Source organism: Dromiciops gliroides, chromosome 3 (genome assembly GCF_019393635.1).
Source record: "Dromiciops gliroides isolate mDroGli1 chromosome 3, mDroGli1.pri, whole genome shotgun sequence".
In the NCBI taxonomy this organism is placed as follows: domain Eukaryota; kingdom Metazoa; phylum Chordata; class Mammalia; order Microbiotheria; family Microbiotheriidae; genus Dromiciops; species Dromiciops gliroides.
In genome coordinates, this window is record NC_057863.1 from 330,407,001 (window position 1) to 330,428,321 (window position 21,321).

A 21,321-nucleotide genomic window follows, 5' to 3' on the forward strand; every position below is an offset into this window, starting at 1 on the left:
GGAACAGCAATGATGAGGTGCATGGGGAAGCCCACACAAGTTCTGAATTCACAGGATCTAAAATGACAAGAACTTACTGTAATAATGTGAAAGAAGGTAATCTGGGAAATAAAACCTTCAAATGTGGCAGGGAGGAGATGACTTTCTTTAAACACACACACACACACACACACACACACACACACACACACACACACACTCACACACCCTTCTCCCTCCCATCATTCTATGGGGCTCTGAGCCATTATTTGAAGTACTAAGGATACAAAGATGAAAAATGCCACCTTAAGGTAGAGAAAGGAAACTAATAAAGACCTCCACAGGGTAAAAGGACAGGGTCTCTTCCTTATGGCAATAATAAACCACACGCTGTCATTTTAAGTCGTTAAACCAGGGGATTTCTACCTCTTTTCTTTTGTATCCCCCACCTTATTTTAATAAGCAGTTACAATCTTCCACTCTTCATTTGCATTTGAGGCTGCCAAAAAAAGCAATTTTATTTTATTTTATTATTTATTTATTTATTTATTTTTACTGCCAGGATTAGGAAGGGCATAAGGGAGCCATCAGTGAAACACCATAAGCCTCTGCATGGCATCGAATTTCAAAGTAGGTCATCTTTCTGGGCTGAATTCCCAGTAAGCATACCTGACATGCTATTGTTGCTGGCATTGGTCCTTTAAAGAAACACTAGTGTTTTGCGGTGGTTTACTGACCATTCACCTGTTCTCAAGTCTATTCATTCATTCTGTCTCTCCTACCAACCCCTGCACCCTTTTAGATATCTACCCGTTCACTCTTTGGAGTTTGCAAATTTCTATGGATATGCCCATCTCTACGCATGGTACTATGACAACTGGGAGTTCCCTTTATGGTGTCCAGTTTTATATACCAGTGAATTATTAGCTGGAATAATAGCCTGTAGCCAGTTGAATTTCTATTTAATAAATGCCTACTATGTGCAAGGAACTAGGAATTCAAAGATGAAAAATGTTACCACCTTTGAAGAACTTACAACATGATGGGAGTGGGGATAGAGTATTTACATAAATATGTATGATATAAAGCAGCTAGGTAGCCCAGTGAGTTGAGTCCTGGACCTGGAGTCAGGAAGACCCGAGTTCAAAGTCCTACCTCTCTGGACAGGTAACTTACCCACTGTCTGACTCAGTTTCCTCATATGAGAAATGGAGATAATAACACCTACCCCCCAGGGTTGTTGTGAGGGTAAAATGAGATGGTTGTAAAGGGCTTTGCAAACCTTAAATGAGTGGTGGTGGTGGTAATGATGTGAAAAGGGCAAAAGAAAGAGTTAAGGTGTTTTCAGAAAAGGTTGAGACTCCTTTTAGCTTTAGGGTGGGGTGCATTGGGGAGGGCTTTGTGGAAGCTAGGACTAAAGGAAGATCTTTTGATAGGTGGAGAGGAAGAGAGAAAGTATTAAAGGGGAAGGACAGTGACTGACCTGTGCAAATGCATGGAGGTGGGAGAGGGCAGAGCAAGATTAGAAGACATAGGCTAGTTTTTCTGGATTGGATGTAATATGAAATAAGACTGGAAAGGTAGGCTGTGGAGCCTCCTTTACTCTTCTTGTCTTTTAGGAAGGTATGGTTCTTCTCCTTCCCTAGGAAGGAGTAATTGTAAGGGGCTAAAATCCTAGCTATACTGTCTAAAATATCCAGTGAGTGGTCACCAATAAATTATAAGCTTTAGCAAGAGTATTTATGTGTCTAAGTATTTATTAAAGAGCATTAGGTTCTAATGATCGGAGAGAAAGGTAAAAATGTATTTCTAAGAGACCCCATCATCCAACCTGCCATGGTGAGGTCAGGAACCAAAAAGACCCAACGTTTCCTTTTTCTTCCCAGAAGCCACCTGTGAAACTGGGGACATCCCATCCACACACACACACGGCTCCAAGCTAATTGGCTGGTAGCTTTGATAGACAGTACCCACAAGCAAATGTCACTTCCTGATGCCAAGGAAAAGCCACATGGCTTGCCTTCAGACCCCTTCTCCTCATGGTGGAGCTTTAGCTGACGTCACTCCAATCGTTACATAATATTTCTGTTCTCAATCTCATGACTTCCTGTCTCTTCCAAGAGTTTGTATCCACAATAATTCTGTCTCTCCCTGCCTCCCTCCCTCTCTTCCTCCTTACCCACTGCCTCTTTTCTGGCTGCCTACCAACATGCTCAACTCTACTCTGTATTTAGGTAGTCTCCCTTCAAACATCCTGTTGCTGTTATTATTCTCTCTACCAGAATGTTTCTTATGTACTTTTCTCAGCAGGAAGGGGTCAAGGTTTCTCATTAGTTCTTGCTCAACAGGAGGGGATTTACTAAATAATTGCCAAACAATCCCATTAATGGTTGTCTTATTAGCAATACTAGAATGTACCAATGTTTCAGTCAAATAATCTGACCCGGCCACTTGAAAACCTGAGGTGGTTCTCCATTGCCTATAGAAAAATGTACATCACATTGGCATTTAAAATAGTTTAATTGGGGAGTTAGGTGGCATAGTGGATAAAGCACCGGCCCTGGATTCAGGAGGACCTGAGTTCAAATCTGACCTCAGACACTTGACACTAGCTGTGTGACCCTGGGCAAGTCACTTAACCCTCATTGCCTTGCAAAAAAATAAGGGGGTGGAATACAATTATGTAACTCTAAAATAGTTCAATCTACCTCCCACCTACCTTTTCAGTCTTATCTCATACTATTTCTCTTCCTGTGTTCTATGTTCTGTTCATACTGAACTACCAGACATTCATTCCCCAAACAATACTTCCATCTCCTGCTCCCTCACTCATTTACAGGTTCTTTCTCATGCCTGAAATGTGCTCATACCTCTCAGAAATTTTAAGAAACCTTGAGATTTCACTCATGTGCCACATCCTCAGCAGTCTTTCCTCCTAATCCTCCAAATGTTAACTGCCCTCACCCAATTTTCTTTCCACCATGCTTATTCCCAATACTTGTTTTATTCCCAGGTAGAATTGAAGGTCATTAAGGGAAGAAACCATTTCATTTTCGTCTTTGTATTTCCCAAGAAAAGAACAGTATCCTAGATACAAGTAGGAAATGTTTGTTGAATTATAGTAAGCTGGGCAAGAGGTGACTAGGACCTGAAGTAGGGCTGCTGGCAGTACAAATAGAAGGGAGAAAAAGATGTCATGGAGGTGGAAAAGTCAGACCTTAAATTAATACCATCATGCTGTCCTTGGTGGCTTGATGGCAACCCCAGAATCTTGAAGACTATTCCAGTAGTAGGCTTTACCCTACCTCTCTGAAAAGTTTGCCAGTGTGGTAGTGATGAGCACTGGTTTGCCATTACAGGGCCTGGCTTTGAATCCTGACTGGATGATGATATAATCAAAAGAGAGAGTCGAGCTGGAAAGGGCAGGATGGGTTTGTGGGGGAAGGAAAATGAAAATGAAAGGGTTATATATAGACTGAATTTTAAGTTGCTAGTGAGGTGATGACCAGCAGGATGTGAGACTACAATTCAGGGCAAAGATTTGGGAGCTTATCCTATGCATAGGGATAATTTTTTTTGTAATTATTTTTTAAAATAATATTTCCCGGGGCAGCTAGGTGGCACAGTGGATAGAGCACCGGCCCTGGAGTCAGGAGTACCTGAATTCAAATCCGGCCTCAGACACTTGACACTTACTAGCTGTGTGACCCTGGGCAAGTCACTTAACCCCAATTGCCTCACTAAAAAAAAAAATATATATATATATATATACACATACACACATATATATACATATACATATATATATATATTTCCCCCAATTATATGTAAAAACAATTTTAAACATTTTTGAGTTCCAAATCTGACTTCCAAATTTTGAGTTCCTTTTTCCCTTCTCCCCTACCTGAGATAGTAAGCAATCTGATATAGGTTGAACACGGGCAATCATGCAAAACATATTTCCATGCATAGGGATAATTAAAATAATTGAATAAAATTGCTAAAGAAGTGTGTAGAGAGAAGAGAGCTTAAGTCAGAGACCTGGTGTCCATCCACACTTAGGTAAGAGGATAAAAAACAACTGATGGGTGCTCACTTCAGCAGTACATATACTAGAATTGGAACGATACAGGGAAGATTAGCATGGCCCCTGTGCAAGGATGACACACAAATTCGTGAAGTGTTCCATATTTAAAAAAAAAGAACAACTGATGGGGATCAAGGAGCAACTGGAAAGGTAGGTAAACCCAGAAAGGTGTCACAAAAATCAAGAGGAAAGAGTATTCCGGAGGGTGTGACGAACAGCATCAAATGCTGTAGAAAGGTCAGGCAAGATTTGGATTGAGAAAAGGATACAAGATTTGGCAATTAAGAAGTGTTTAGTGACCTTGGAAAGAACAGTGTTAGTATACTTGTGGTCTAGAAGAAACTGTTTACTCCTTGGTCTAAGACTCACATTCCCTGGAACCCATAGTGAGGTACTGATATCTTAACAGAGGTGAATACTATTATGATGGTTAAAGATGGTATCTGTGATTGCAATTCTATGAATGTGATTGAATTTAAATGAAACTGAAGTGAGTACAAATTCTCCACACATCTATCAGTACCTCCTTAGCTAACACAAAAGGCTATTAGTACTGTTAAGATATTAATTCCTTCCTTGTGTGGCACAATGGCTATACCAGCAGAGGGTAAATCCAAAGGAGACTCCACCCAACTGAAAGGTGCATCTGTGGGAGGCAGCTTGATGCAGTGGAGCATGGCTAGTTTGGAGGCAGAAGGCCTAATGGGTTTAAATCCCAGCTGTGTGACTTTGACTTTGGGTTAAGTCCCTTAATTTCTCTGGGTCTCAGGTTCCTTAACAGAAAAATGAGGGGGCTGGACAAAATTATCTCAAGGCTGCTGCCAATTATGAACCAATGCTCTAAAAATAACTAAGTATGAAGTATCCTCCACCTACCAAAGTAATAAAACCAAATCGTCAGAGGCAGGGGATAGATATAGTTTCCCCCAACACCATCAATTATTTGCAATGATCTAGCTCTGTCCTTGCCCAAGACAGCTTTCTAGGATTAAGGCCATAGAATAAGGATAACTGGCCTATGTCAGGACTTGAACACATGATTTTGGTCTTAGCAAATAAGTTAAATGTAGACTGGTTAACTTTTGAACAGAGATCCTCCCAGCCAAGGTATTTTTTTTTTTCTTGTGGGGCAATGAGGGTTAAGTGATTTGCTCAGGGTGACAGAGCTAGTTGTCAAGTGTCTGAGACTGGATTTGAACTCAGGTCCTCCTGAATCCAGGGCTGGTGCTTATCCACTGTGCCACCAAGCTGCAACCCCTCCCCACCCCCCAGCCAAAGTATCGATGGAGTCCAAATACTAAACAGTTTTTCCAAATGTGGTAGGTGAAGAATGCCAACAGAGGCATAAATCCAAGTCAGAAAACTTGGTTAATTTTTGCCTTTAACAGCTATTCCAATACTTCAATGAACTGTTATTTCTTTAGTGAGTAGCTCTTTATGTCCCTTATTAATAACGGTCTTCACAAAATGTGGCCAAAAAAAAAATCTCTTCTTGGTGGAAAATCCTCTGGTGATGAACCCCCCCTCCCCCAAATCAGTCTGAGGGATCCTGGAAAATCCTCACTCTGCTTCATTTTACAGGTAAGGAAAGCCTAGAGTCAAGAGACTTGCTTGAGGTTGGTTATACCACCAGTAATCAATCTAGAGCTGGGATTCACAACTCTTTCCACTTCATCATCTAAGCCTGGCAAGATCTCTGGAGCCAACCATCTCCTTCCATTGGTTTTTAAATTCCAAGGTTCCCTCTTTGCCACATAAGAAAGCATCACTGTAGATTGTTAGTGGAGAGTAAATAAAATTAGTAACACTCCAAGGAGGCCTGCAGGGAAGTGATAACAGTCATAAACTGTTTTTGAATAGGTGGAAGAGCCCGCCTTGCAAGAAGTCTTAGAACTTCCTCTGAAAAGAACAGTTTCTTCCCCCAAATTTCCAGATGTCTCTCCCCACCCCCCAGTTGCCCCCGCAAAAAAGCAGCATGTAGCATGAATACTTTTAAGAAAAAAGTTGTAATATATCCCCAAATAAAGAAACATTTTTACCAGATGGGTATATATTTTATTGTTTAAAGACATAATAAATATTTATGCATATAAGAATTTTATTCTTCAAAAAAGCCCCCAAATAATTTAATCTTATTCATTCCTTAGGAACTATTCTTCCAACACCGGACAACCTGGGGGGAAAAAAAAGAGATATTTTAGAGAACTGGACTTCAAAAAAACATGCTGTTTGCTTTGACATCAAGGTGAACAAACAGTACTTGGAATGTCTCCCCTGAGAAAGTGCCAGTTTCCCTAATGTCAGTGAAACTGTATGAAAGATAAAATTTTTAGTGGTTCTAGTTTCACTTAAAAACAGTACTGAAATAGTTTTCAAAACTTAAAATATGCTTAAATAAGATTGCTTAATCTCCGGAAGCCTTTGAACTAGGGCATCCGTTTTCTTAAAAACATCTTCCAATAAAAGCAAAAGGAATTTTGTTCTTCTAAAATTACCGAGAACAGAGAGGCCTGTAGGGTATTTATTTTGTTTGTGCAAACATGTTTGGCAAAGGTGGTGAAGGTCAAAGTTACATGGTCAGTTAGTACCTAGTAGTGTAAACTAATGATTACAGCTGCTAAATTCGCTCTGAAAAAACCAAAAGGAACACTGGTACAGATGACAGCAGTAGAAACAGCAGGCTTCCTCTCCTACTACATTTAATCATAGTTTGGGGCCAAAAAGCAGCCAAGTACTACTAAAAATGTAACAAGATAAATCAGGCTGTTTTGCTCCTCAAGTTTCAAGTAAATGCCTCTCCATCCAGCTGTGATACAGTATTCTGTACACACATCTAAAATTTCTTTTCTCAAGTCTGTGGAAAGAAAAAAGTAAATAAGGTTTTGGCAGTCAAGAGTACTAGAAAATTAACCCACACTCTTTCTCAGATCCTCTTCTGAGAGATCTGTTCATGGTTTTTATATTTGGTTTTCCAACAATTTATTAACAAACTATCATAAAATAAGCCACAACAGTAGGTGATATCATTTGGCATACACATTCTCTCATTACTCATTTTTGGACACATTAAGTTGCTGAAGGAGAGGAAATTATAAACTTATTATAACTTAATAATATTATCATATTATTAATAATACTTTTTAGATGTACACACAGCAGAGATGATGTTTCCAAATACCCCTTCTTTCATGGCTAACTTTTTTTTTTAATTGGCAATTCTTCATTGTCTGCATATTGGCACATCCCACCCATCTTAAATGTTTGGTTCAATAAAATAAGCATCCTTACCATTCCTCTCTTCTCTGACTGAAAACCCTAGTCTCTAGGAATAACAGGGTTACTAGCTATCAATGGTCACAGCTTCCTTAGAATTTTCTCCTACAATAGGAAGACCGCTTATTACCATTACACTTCTCTCCATCTTAGTTTCTTCAACTGTAAAACATGGGACTTAGGTTAGATATCACTGCGGTTCCTGCTAGCTTGAAAATTCTATGGTTTTCTCAAATTGGGTCTGTTTCTTTGGACTCATGTTGTCTACTGGCAAATGAAAATGTTTGAATTTACCATCTTCTGTATTTTTCCTAATATAGAGTTCAGTTTCTTAATTGCTTTATGTAAAGAAACTACAACCATATTAAATAATTGTATTAGCCTTGCCAAATGTGCCTCCCTCGGTGTTTTCCAAATGCTATATAACATCAAACCCTGAAACTTCCCACAATTAGGGATTCTGTGAAGAAATATTGATGCCACTGATATTCCTCCCTCAAATACGAAATACAACAATTATATGGAAAAATTACATACAGCAAAACATACGATATAAAAGTTAAACCTGTTTCCCCTATTTTGCTCTGAAATTTACTCCATCTCCCCTTACTCCAAGGATATTCCATACTATCAACCAGCATTTATGGATTTCATCATTATATATCAAGCCCTAATGTGAACAAAGTTCATTTTAAGCTACTTCAATTAACTACCCAAAGGGAAAAAAATGTAGTAATAGTGTAAGAGCTATCTAGTAAGATTTACCCTCAGAGTAGTCCACAGAGTTCTGTGCTAAGTGTAATCACTTAGAATGCTGTGACCCAGTTCACATTTATACCCTTTGGGGCAATGGAGCTTCACAGATAGCTTTCATAAGTTTTAAACCTATACATAAGCCTAACAACTGACATTTGAGCAATTAAAGCTCCCCACAGTGACAAGGCAGCATAAGCGGGGGGGTGGGGGGGGTGGGGGGGGGTGGGAAGAAGACTTATCATTTGAAGAATCCAAAGACCTGGGTTATATATAGCCTTAGCTCTACTATGAATTCACTTCAGTGACCTCAAACAAGAAGTTAGAAGTTGCTCATGCCCCATCAGGGCATCTTTTAAAAAATATCTATCCCTATTTCATAAGGATTACAGGATCATAGATTTTGTGCTAAAAGAGACCTCAGATGTCATCTAGTGCCATTTTATAGATGTAGAAACTGATATTAGAGATTAAGTGACTTGCCCAAGGTCACTCAGTAAGAAACAGAGGCAGGAATTAAACTCAGAAGCAATCACTGCAAATACAACACATACTTTTACTAAACCATCCTGTTCTCATGAAAGACATACATGAAATGTATCAATTTCTCAAATTCAAGTTGTAACTAGGATTACAGTCACCCATTCTTTACGCAATATGGGAAATGAAACTCTAATACCTTTTGCTCAAGGGACACTACGCATAAAGCAAAGAGTACTGGTGATGTCACCAAAACAGGTCATGTTAAATCACTGCTAGGTAGAGAGGTGGAAGGCAGCTCCTATAGTCAGCATTATTCACTAGACTAATCCAAATTTAGTTAGCAAGAAAATTTCAGCTCCTGAAGGTTAAAGATAGCAGGACTTCAAGTATACAAGTACAGCGCCACTTAAATCAAACTGTACAAAAATCTGCAATCACCAAACTAATTAGAGGGGAAGTTGCTAAATAAAAGGATTCAATATGATTTAAGTAGTTGAAACCTTAAGTTTGTTTAAAATAGGATTTGAGTCACATGTGAATTAATTTTTATTATATCTGTCATATAGTGTATTTTAAAACTGGAAGAGGACTAAAAAATAATCTAGGGTAACCTCTTCAATTTATAGAAGAAGAAACAGGTCTGATGATGGAAGTAACTTATCTAAGGTCAAAAGACTAATTAATGGGATAGTCTAGACTAAGGCTTAGATATCCTTACTCAGCCCTGTGCTCAGGTTCCATTTCCTTGCCCTTCTTCTTTCCAGTCCAGGGGCCTAGAACCCCTTAAGGAGAGAGGAAACAGGGGCATATATAAATGTGGGTATTGCAATATATGGCTTTGTTATCACTTAGCCACTCTTAATATTTAACCTAGAAATGCAGTTTTGTGCAAAGAACACTAGACTACAAAAATTAGGTTCTAGCCTCATCTTTGCCATTAATTAGTCATGTGATATCAGAGAAATGACTTTATGTCTCTGGACCCAGTCTGCTAAGACTCGTTCCAATTCTAAATGTCTGATTCAAAATATTCCAGCAAAGGCTCAGGTTTCACTTTAGAGGAGAACAAGTCTGAAATATAAGACATGCCATATAGTTATGGAAGCTTACTTTAATTCCATTTTGTACCCAATAAATGCAGTTATGGCCCATCTACTTCATATCCCACAGTTCTTTATGAGTTCAACAGCATTCAAGAGTGGGATTTTAAAAATAAGCCTTTCTCTTTTGTTTCCTCTAAGTCAGAATCTGACTAGTGAAGTAGCATTCTGGATATACTGTAACCCTACTTCTCACCATCAATCTACCAACTTCCATGAATCTGAATAAGATTTCCCTCCCCACCCCCCCTTTTCACCTGCTATAGCTAACCATCACTGCCCTGTCTAAATGAACTCTTAAGCTCCAATAAAATTCATCAATCTTATTTATTACTCTCCCCATAGCACCCTCCAACCCTTTCAAGGTAGAGAAATTGTGCTTTCTATTTTGAAAGCAAATCATTACATTCTACAACATTTGTTAATTTAAAAAAAAATCTGGCTGGAAAGTTTAAAACAGAATTTGAAATTCTACTTAAGACTTCCTTTGTTTAAAAATGTTTTGCTTAACTAGTAAAAAGTTACATTAATTCCTTTCTCTCAAAGCAAGCACTTCAGATAAAATACTGCCTAAAAGGTAAAATGTGGATTTAAAACAAAAGAAAAAAACAAAAGTACTTTGTTCAATTTGTGAAACAGCTTAAACTAAGTCAAGGCAGTACCCACTTTCCCTTCTCACCTAGCACTTGCCATCCATACTCTATTTCTTCTTTCATTCATATTTTGAATCCCAGGGCTCTCATACACTCCTTGTGAGCTTCAATTAGATGTCCACAGTGTTCTTCTCCTTTCTCAATGATGCTGTAAAACACAGTTTATGATAAAACACAGATAATGATCCAGCAAAATAGGCATTAACCTCCTCAGGTAAAAAATATGGACACTCACAGCATTGAGGGAGGAAATGTGTATTGAGTGGTGGTCAAGCTATACAAATTTGTTATGAAAAATGTTGTTACAAAGAATCTTTTATAATCAAAGTATTTTGATGCCACAGATAACAAAAATTCCACCTACAACATGTTTAAATTCCATATAATAAATGCTGCATAGTCTAGATAACAAGTCTCTAAAAAATTTTTAAACTCGATTGAATGCCAATTGTAAGGCAGCCAGGACAAAAACTACGTTTTGGATCTGCCATCAAATAGGAATTATTCTTTGGCTCCCCTGAGCTTAATCACCTAGATAACACCTACCTAAATTCTGAAAGGATTCAGCAAAATAAAGACAAAAATCTCCCAGGGGCTCTCCCAACCTGGCAGAGGCTGTTACTTTACATTCCTTAGTCCACTGGGTTCAGAAAGCACTTTTTCACCTGTTACTAAAAAGAGGCTCGAATTCAGAAATTCCTTCAGGTCTTTAGACCTGGTTTTCTAGCAATGCAATTATTTAAATAAAATTCCACCGTAACAATATCAAATCCACAAAAAACTACCCGAGGCCCCACAGTTTTTCATAAGGCTATTTGTGTGTATTTCTCTAATATTTTCCACAAGTGAAAACAATTTATGAAGTGTTTTTGGCTTCATATTTCGCTAGGGGCAAGAGGAGAAAACAAACTCGTGTTCCTCAAATGAAGGATAGGAAATGGGATAAGAAACAGAACTAAACTTCCTATACACTGGAAGTTCTGTAAGTCGGCAGGTAAGAAGGCATCAAGATAACCCTTACAAACCAGTTTCAAAACTACTGGCAAGACATTATTTCTAGGCACCCACCCAGAAGGATGGCATTTTTCCCTATGGAAAAGAATCCAAGAGTGCTGATACAAACGTACATTAAAATATATTTAATTCATCTACTCAAAGTGTACTCTGTACATAGCCCAGTACTAGTTTGGGGGGCAACATAGAAGAACAGTCCTTTACTCTCTAAAAACAATCTTACTGATGTGGTAAGATACATATACATTAAACAGGTGATCACATATTGTTCTGAACCTGTCGAAAGATACTGTGAACAGAGTCTCAGGTATTATAATACCATTGGACAGATGATTAAAAAAAATTACCCAGGCAAACAGACAAGCCAGATGGGAAAAGGTAGATCAAGAGAAAATGGGAGCTAAATAATAGTAATAGCTGACTTTAACATAGTACTTTAAAGTTTGTAAAGCACTTTGTATACATATGAGCCTCACAACAACTTTGTGATATGGGCACTATGGTTGTTGTCCCCCTTTTACAGATGAGGAAACTGAGAGGCTCTGAGAAATTAAGAAACTTGCCCATCATCATACAGCTAGGAAATGTGAGATGAAGCATGATCTCCCAGACTCAAAACAAGGTGGAAACATGGATGAAAGGTTGAGTAAATGAGAATACTAGCAAAGATTCAAAAGTCACATGAGACAGGAGAGAGGGGGAAAAACCCCACAAAGATGTTAACAACACCCTCAACAGGCAATATATTATATGCCATGAAAGGTATCTAAGGTGGGTAAGTCATTAAAACAGCCTGCACAGGTGATGAAGCATACAGTTGGTCTGTTTTGTTTGCTTGCTTGCTGAATAATAGAGATGACATAAGCAAGAATCAACTCTAGAATAATGCATGGCTTCTTAACCTTTTTCCACTCTTCACCTGAGAAATTTTTACTCGACTCTGGGAATACAGGTATACAACAAAGCTTCTTAACCTTTTATTGTTGCCAAATTTTTTGTGACCTCCACATTCAGTTACTCAACCCCATATGGAGTTTAAGAAGTTTTGGAATAATGGACCAAACATAACAAAAATGCATTTTATAGGAACAAATGTAAGTCCTGAGCTTAAAGAAAAATTAACCACACAAGTACCAAATAAGGGAGAACTGGCTTTATAGCAATTCATTGAAAAAAAGCATAGGAGTTTTAGTTGGTTTCATGAATGTGACTGTCTAGAAACATGAATACATTCTTAGACTGAAGGAAGTAGTTACCAGAGCAAGAGAGGTATAGCATTTACACTGGGCAAACATCTGGAATACTGGGCTAGAATGCCAGTTTTTAAGAGAGATATTGAGAATGCCCATGCGTCTAGAAACCATGCTACATGAGGATACTAAATTCATGAATTTAGCATATGTTGCATAGATTTTCTAAGTCAACATTCATGTCACAAATGAGGAAACAGAAGCAAAGGTTAACTGCCTAACCCAAATTCATGTGGAAATAAAGCTGGAGTTATTTTGTAGTGATCCAGAGAATAAAAACTAAGATTATATGAGGATTGATTAAATTAACTGGAGTTTAACCTGGAGAAGAATCAATCAACAGGCATTTATTAAGACTCCACTATATGCTAGACACTGTTATGTGTTGGGGATAAAAGACAACACCCCCTCCCACCCGTGTCTGACCCCTAAGATAGTCCTTTCCCACAAGGTGTTTGCATTCTATGAATACACCTAAGTTGATACAAAACATATACAAAGTAAATGTGGATGAAGAGAGGAAGAAGTCATCAGGAGGAAGGGGGAAGCAGGGGAGGGAAGCAGGGGAGGGAAGCAGGGGAGGGAAGCAGGGGAGGGAAGCAGGGGAGGGAAGCAGGGGAGGGAAGCAGGGGAAGGAAGCAGGGGAGGGAAGCAGGGGAGGGAAGCAGGGGAGGGAAGCAGGGGGGGCAGGAGGTGTGGAAGGCCTCTTGTAGGAGGAGGCACTTGGAATAAGCTGAAGTGGAGGAGAGAAGGAGGGGCATTCCAAACTCAGAATGGAAAGAAAGACATAGAAGTGGGAAAAGGGGTGTTGTAACATAACCATCAGATAGGTCAGTTTGGTAGAATACAGACTATACAAAGGGAATTAATTCGTAATTCTGGAAACACAGGTTGGAGCCAATTGATGATGGGCTTCAAATAACAAAAAAGAGGCTGTACGTGATCATAGAAGTAACAGGAAGCTGAGTCTTTTAAGCAGGACAGAAACATGGCCAGACTTATTCCTGAGGAATATCACTTGGGCATTTGTGTGGAGCACAGATTGGGGAGGTGTGAGACTTGAGGCTGGGAGGCCAGTTGGGAAGCCATTTGGATAGTGGAGGTGAGACGTGAGGAGTACCTGAATTAGGACAGTGACAGTGTAAGTACAGAGAAGATGGAAAGAAAGAGCTAGTTCAGGCCTTCCAAAGACTTAAAGGGTTGTTATGCATGTAAGAGGGATAGTATGGCATAATGCATAGTGCTAGACTTGAAGTCAGAAAGATCTAGGTAAAAAACCTGTCTCTGACATGAGCAGAATGATTCTGGGCAAATCACTTCACGTATCTGAGTCTCAGTTTTCTCATCTGTAAAAATCAAGGAATTAGACTAAATGGTTCCTAAGGTCTTTTTCAGCTTTTTCATCTTGGAGCTGAAGAATGGAGCAAAAATGGAACTGGCTTTCTCATAGGGTGGTGAGATCCCCAACCTTTCAAAGTTCTCACAAAGATGACTACTTGTCAGGAGCACAGTAGATGGGATTTGTATTTGGGTAATAGCTAAACTCGATGATATCAAAGTCTTCTCCAGTTCTGCAATGTTATGACCATTATACTTGCCTAAAAGGTAAGAAGCCCTGGGTTCAAGTTCTGCCTGTCACATATGATGGCTAGAGACCACTTAACTTCTCAGTACTCTAGGTAACTCTCCAAAACTCTTAAACTGTAGAGATTGCTAAGGAGTCCTCTACACTATAGTTATCCAACAAGCTACAGAGGCACCAGCTGGTCCCAGCTGGGAAACACTTGACTGGATAAATCCAGGAGCACCTAAATTATGTTAATATGTGGTTTCCTAAGTCAATACACTGCCCTCAGGGATCTTTATGTATGGTTTAACAGCCCTATTTGAATTGGACACCACAGCTCCATCTCAAAGAGATCACAGGCCTAAGTCCCTCCTCTTCCTGGCCCTAAAGTGTAAAATATAAAAAGAAGGCACCGACCACAAAGTAGCCTCAAAGAATGACAATGTCGGAGCCGAAGGGCTTTTTAATTAAACCCCTTCATTTCAGAGATGCAGACATGAAGGTTAGAGGAGTGACTTCCCCAAGGTCACAAAAGGTAAATGACAGAGCAAGGTGCCCTCTGGACCCTCCCCTGCACCGAGTAGTACGGCGCTTCGCGGGTAGGAAAAAAGAAAGAGTGTGACTGGGTAAGTTAGGACCCCCTGGGGGACACGGGGAAATGAGGAAGCTGGTTTAGATCGAAGGTTCTTAATTGGGGGGGGGGGAGGGAGAAGGGGAGGCTGTCTGACCGTTTTCCAAAAAAAAATTTTTGTACTTATTTTTCAATATAATTGGTTTACATTGTAATCCTATTTGTATTATCTTAAGCACTGGAGAAACGCGATGGTGAGAAGGGGGCCTCAGACACATGACACACAAAAGGTCAACAACCCGGCTCTGGACGCTGGCCGGGACACGACTTACCAGGCATCCCGGGCTTTCTTCGTCTCCGGGCATGCGCAGCACGGCTTCAGCGGCTTCTTCTCCGCCGCTTTCCCCGAGGAGTCGGAGTCACAGCTGGCGGCAGCCAGAGTGGACATCTCCGGAGCACGTGCAGAGGGAGGCTCCCTGGACACCCGGGACGACAGGGGTTATTCATTACACAGTGGCCGGTTCACCTTCCGTCCCTCCCCCCATCCCACGGGATTCCCTCGGACCCTGCAGCTAGGGCCTGGGAAGACCCCGTTCCCTGAATTCCCCTCTTGGCAGGAACAGAAACGAGTCTTACCTCGGAGGACTCAGTACCGGAATTAGTCTTCCGTACCTCGCCGGAAATAGGGAGGAAAAAAATAAAAGGGGTGCCGGAAGTCCCGCCCACCACGCCAAAGCCTCTATTCAACGGGACAAGCCGTAAAAGACCGATCAGGCTTACGTCATACGTTGCTGCCCGGAAGCAGAAGAACCGGAAGTGTGCTTGTCATTGAGGGACAGTCAGGGGAAAGGATCTTGGGGCGGTCACCTCCGGGGTTCACAGGCACCTCTCGCGCTAGCTTTTTATTATTTTTTTAAACCTTCTTGCACAGGCGCGGATGGCCTAAGCAGTATGGTCTTGTGAAACGAGCTTTTCAACTGAGACGACTTAGCAAAGCAATAAATCATCTTATTTTTACTGAGAGGAAATTTGGGGTGGGCTGATGTACTTCCTCATCCCCCAGGGGTGCTTCATTTCCTCCAGTGTCCTCTCTCCCTCCTTCCATGTCAGTTTGGTAGAGCAGAGGATAGAGCACTCATTGGTCCTGAAGTAAGGAAGACATAGGTTCAAATTCCTGCTTCAGACTCTTAGCAGCTGTGTGACCCTGAGCAAGTCACTTAACCTCTGTTCGCCTCAAGTTTTTTCACCTGTAAAATGGGGATGATAACATGTGCCTCCCACGGTGTGAGAATCAAACAAGATAATAGCTGTTAAACCCTGAAAAGAAAATTCAAGGGGGATCTGAGGAAAATTAGACTTGATGCAAAGAAAAATTTTCCAAGAATTGTTGTTCAGTCGTGTCCCACTCTTTATGACCCCACTTTGGGTTTTCTTGGTAAAGAGTCTGCAGTGATTTGCTATTTCCTTCTCCAGCTCGTTTTACAGGTAAGGAAACTGAGGTAAATGGCACTAAGTGACTTGTCCAGGGTCACACAGTAAGCATCCAAGACTTAATTTGAACTCAGGTCTTCATGACTCCAGCCTAGATCCTGTCCAATACACAATCCAAGTGGATAGAGCATGGCCCTGGACTCAGATACTTGACACTTAATAGCTGTGTGACCCTGAGCAAAGTCACATAACCCCAGTTGCCCCACCAAAACAAACAAACCAATACACCATCTAGCTGCCCTTTCTAAGGATTAGAGCTATTTAAAAGCAGAATGGGTTTAGGGACTGGGTAGCGAATAACCCCTCCTTGGAATAAACATAGATTTATCAGGAAAGTTGCAAAGATTGTTTTTTTTCCCCCTTAGTGATAAATTGGTATTGCTTATCACTTCCAATTCCCAAATTCTGTGATTTTGTAATTTTATGCACTAAGCTAGCCCCTCAGTATACAAAGAAAAAATGGAAAGAAAAAAATCTCTGCTCTTTTTTCAATTCCTCCCATTGCAAAGAGAGGATATGAAGTCAGAGGATAAAGGATTGAATCTTGGCTCAGCTACTTACCTCCTGTATGACCCTGGGAAAGGGATTTAAATTCTCTGGACTCATGTCCCACATTTGGTTGGTTTGTTTGTTTATTTTTGCAGGGCAATGGGGGTTAAGTGACTTGCCCAGGGTCACACAGCTAGTTAAGTGTCAAGTGTCTCAGGCCGGATTTGAACTCAGGTACTCCTGAATCCAGGGCTGCTGCTTTATCCACTGCGCCACCTAACTGCCCCTCCCCACATTTGTAAAATGAGAAAATTAAATTAGGTGATTTCTAAGGATCTTTTCAGCTCTAAATCTTACAATTGAATTTTATCCTGCCACCTGTTCTTATTCCTATTTCAACAATAGTTGCTTGAGAATGAAATATTCTATAATCCAAGGACATTCTCTTCCAAAAGGGAATATGGAATCATATAAAAGAGGTAATTTAATTCTATTATTTTTGTTCAGCAACAGTTCTCAAGCGTCCACCTCATTACTTTTCCCTTGTATTGCTTAATGGACAATGAATCCAGAATATGCCACTTCTAATTTTTTCATTGCAAAAATGTATATCTTTTGAATTTATGAAAGAAAATTAATTTGAAAGCATTAACTTTTAGCTAATGAATGTGCATGACTTTAAATAACTTTTTTCTTTTTGGTCAAATTTATGCCATTTAATTTAGGGAATAAATTCTTAGATTTTAAAGGAAAATTACAGTTTATAAAATGATATGTAAAATAAATTGTGTTCCCATACCTCTCCTAAAACTGTAACAACAATCCCAACACTCCTCCCAGAACCCTTCTGTTACAGGGTTAGGACTATTAAAGTTTAACCTGGCCAGCTGACACGGGTCTTCTCCTAGAGACACAACTTGAAGCAAGAGGGATAAGCCTATTAGGCGTTGCTGCTGCCTTAGTGGCGTCAGGGAGACCAAGATGGCTCTAGAGAATGAAGCTGATTCTTGCCCAACTTCCCTGAGCCACCACCAGTGGGGGACAGTCCTCCCTTGGGTGATCACCCCAATAAGAGAACTTTCCCCCCATCTGGTCCATCCACCATCGGTCCTCTATAAAAGTATTTACCTTTCTCCTGCTGGAGGAGATAGTTATCTCAGAGTGCCATGCTATCTCTCCGTGAGAGAAGTTTGACTTCTCTCTTGGTTTCCTTTCTCTAGCACCTAAATAAAACATTATTTTATTCTAATTGGATTTGTGTGTGAGAGGGTATAATTGGGGGGGGCGGGGCATTGAGGGTTAAGTGACTTGCCCAGGGTCACACAGCTAGTAAGTGTCAAGTGTCTGAGGCCAGATTTGAAAACTCAGGTCCTCCTGAATCCAGGGCCAGTGCTTTTCCCACTGCACTGCCTAGCTGCCCCGGGTGTAATTTTTTAAAGAGGAATTCCTAAGGACCCTCAACCCCAAACCCCCAACCATTTTCCCCATAACACTGCAAAAAACAAACAAAAAACCCCAACAACAACAAAAAAACAACAACCAAATATCAATGACTAGAAAGGATGTTTAACTTTTTTGAGGGCAGTGGGGAGGGGGAGGGAATTCACTTGGTTGTGAGGACAAATGATCTTAAACCTCCATTGTTTGACAAACTTTCCTAGTTACTGTGCCTTCACTACCACTTTTATATGTTTTCATCCCCCACAGTTCTAATTTTTAGCCAGTAACATTTTCTAATATGAAAGAATATAAATCTTTGGACTGTTTTGTAATAACTCAAGTAACTTCGTCATGGAAGCAACAAGTCCTTAAATGGTTAATTAAATTTTTCATAGTACATTAGTTGGCAAAAGTCAAACGTCAAGGAAATCCTTCCCCAATAGATGCTTTGGCCAATATAGTGAAGACCCTGTAAATATGGTAATTCTTGTTCATTTTTTATATTTCAGTACTTATATGGATAATGTGATTTTATTTAAATGGGTGCCCTCTCTATTGGTACAACTTGAAACCCATTCATGTCTGTTCTTTCTGAGTAACTCTTATTATCCATATTCCCCTATAACTCCTCTAAAGAAGGCCTACCTGACATGTCAGGGACCTTTCTCTTTCTTTTGTTCTTTTAAGAGTACATCAGGATCAGTGTCTCTGTGGGTGGTCCATCTGTTATCTCTCACCACAGAGTCACCATTCTCTACAAGGGCAAGAAGCATGCTCTAGATTCAGTTGAGAGAAAATGGAGTTGTGAACACCTTAGGACACTGCATGACCCCTGCCAGGTAAGTGTACACACAGGTGGAGTGTAGAATAGGGTGGGGCCAAGTTGGGGAGGACCTCACCTAGGGTGTTTAACTTTGGTAGCTTCCTATTTAGATTAATTATTCTTACTAATTCATTACTAGACTTGGTTGTTTCTAGCTTTAGGAGGATTGGGGATACTATCAGAGCTTTAAAAAATTTCAGCCCTACCCTACTCACAGTTCTGCCTTTTACTCTCTACACAGCACCCATTTCCTTTTCTGGTCATACTTATCTTTATTATGTTGACTCTTCTTGTGTGTAAATCTTGCATACATCTTGCATCTCCCCATTTTCCTTCAGTGTCTTACAAATTTGCTTCTTCAGAAATTGTGGCATTCTAAGTTTCATAACCATTTGACATCAGAAGAAGGACATTAGTTTTAATGAGATGGATTTTTGTTTCAGCCAGACAAGCTGAAAGCACAGTACCATTTCCCCAATATAATCTACCCCATTATCTTACTCCGTTTTGAGCCCACATCATTATCCATTTGCAGTATGTGTCAAAGGCATCTATCAATATTGATTTTTTTTTTTTGGATCTAGCACTAAATGTGGAACCTTTACTACTAGGCTTTGTGGAGTAGGAGTGACACCATATGTTGGGACAGAAGAATGACAGTGTCATTTTTGAATCTTGGTCTCCTGATTCTTTCCGTTTTGTAGTCCTATCACCTTCTTTCTACCTAAAAGCTTCCTTCCTCCTAAAAGGAACTCTTCAGATACTTCAGAGCCCACGAGAGGCGGTGGGGTATGGTAGAAAGAACACTCGGTTTACAGTCAGAGGTCCTCAACTTGAATCCTCGCTATTTTTTACTCACTTTATGAGCTTGCACAAGGAGCTTACAATTGAATGGGGGAAACAACTTGCAAACAAACGTATACAAAACAAGCTATGTTGCAGGAGAAATAGGAAATAGTTAACAGAAGGAGGGCACTAGAATTAAGAGGGGTTGGGTAATGCTTCTCCTAAAAGATGGGATTTTAATTGGGATTTCAAGGAAGTCAGGGAAGTGAGTAGTCACAGGGGAGGAAGGAGAGTGTTTTAGACATGAAGGACAGCCAGAGAAAATGCCCGGAGCAGAGAGAGGAGTGTCTTGTCTGTGGAGCAACATGGAGGCCAGTGGAGCAACATGAGGACCACAAGTAGAATATTGCAATAATCCATGCATTGCCGCTTGTCCTTTATTATCGAAGAGGACCATGACAGATATCATGACTTGAAATGAATTGGATTTAAGTGAGGGAGGGCTGTACAAGGTCACCAACTTCATTCTCTCCTCCAGAGCCATCTGGGTTCAGTGCCAAGATATATTCCAGATGTTTAAGGCAATTGAAGTTAAGTGACCTGCCCAGGGTCACATAGCTAGTAAGTGTCTGAGGAAACATTTGAACTCAGGTTCTTATAACTCCAGGACCAGTCCTTTTTCCACTGCACCACCTAGCTGCCTCAATCCAGGCATAAAGTGTTGAGGGCCTACACTAGAATGGTGGCAATGTCAGAGGAGAGAAAGGCAGGTACTGGAGAAATATTGCAAAGGTGAAATTCACAGACCTGGGCAACAGCTTGGAAATGGCAGGGTGGGGTTGTTGGGGGGGATTGTATGAAAGATAGTGAGGACTCCAGGATAACTCCTAGGTTTTGAGTCTGAGGAACAGGGAAGATGGTGTTGCCCTCTACAGAAACAGGGAAGCTGGGGGGGGTAAGGTTTAGTGGGGAGATTAATGAGGTCAGTTTTAGACATAATTATTGGACATAATTATTGAGTTTAAGATGTCTACAGGACATCCAGTTTGAGATGTCTGAAGGGTAGCTGGAGATGTGAGATTGGAGGTCAGCAGAGGGATTGGGGCAGGATAGGTAGGTTGGAAAAATCTCAGCATAGAGAGGGTAATTAAATGCATGGCCCTGTGATAGCAAAAGCCTAAGGATCATCTAGAGGACTTTTCACTACTTAAATAATTTTAGGGTTGTAACTGGACAATTCTCCTGGCATAGGCAATTGTTCTGTTATTGTTCAGTCCTGTCCAACTCTTTGTGATCCTATTTGATTTTTTTTTTTTTTGGCAAAGATACCAGAATGGTTTGCAATTTCTTTCTCCAACTCATTTTACAGATGAGGAAACTGAAGCAAGTAGGGTTAAATGACTTGCCCAAGGTCACACAGTTAGTATGTGTCTGAGGCCATATTTGAATTCAGGAAAATGAGTCTTCCTGACTCCAGGGCCCACAATCTATCCACTGCACCACCTAGCTGTCCTCTACTTCCTAAGTAGTTCTAAGGGGAAAAAGAAAAAGAAAAAAATATT

At 40.3% G+C, this 21,321-nt stretch overlaps 1 protein-coding gene and 1 non-coding gene across 2 annotated transcripts; one reads left to right on the top strand and one right to left on the bottom strand.

Moving 5' to 3' along the window:
• Window positions 1-4,067: 4,067 nt before the first annotated feature.
• On the top strand, window positions 4,068-4,174 carry LOC122752131. The gene has a single exon (XR_006355928.1). It is a non-coding gene; the product is annotated as a U6 spliceosomal RNA (small nuclear RNA).
• Window positions 4,175-6,098: 1,924 nt separating this feature from the next.
• LOC122745373 (cytochrome c oxidase copper chaperone) lies at window positions 6,099-15,483 on the bottom strand. The gene is made up of 4 exons (XM_043990619.1): window positions 15,367-15,483; window positions 15,063-15,206; window positions 10,355-10,476; window positions 6,099-6,239 (listed from the first exon to the last, which is right to left on the bottom strand). The coding sequence occupies exons 2-3, from the start codon at window positions 15,176-15,178 to the stop codon at window positions 10,392-10,394; spliced, it is 201 nt and encodes a 66-aa protein (XP_043846554.1). The 5' UTR covers window positions 15,179-15,206; window positions 15,367-15,483; the 3' UTR covers window positions 6,099-6,239; window positions 10,355-10,391.
• Between the last annotated feature and the right edge of the window lie 5,838 nt (window positions 15,484-21,321).

What these genes read in the sequence shown, in the direction of transcription:
- LOC122745373 (XM_043990619.1), bottom strand. Translation starts at nt 15,178, where the DNA reads ATGTCCACTCTGGCTGCCGCCAGCTGTGACTCCGACTCCTCGGGGAAA. An exon ending in AAGAAAGCCCGGGATGCCTG is followed by an intron (nt 10,477 to 15,062) that starts GTAAGTCGTGTC and finishes TGTGTTTTACAG; the next exon opens with CATCATTGAGAAAGGAGAAG.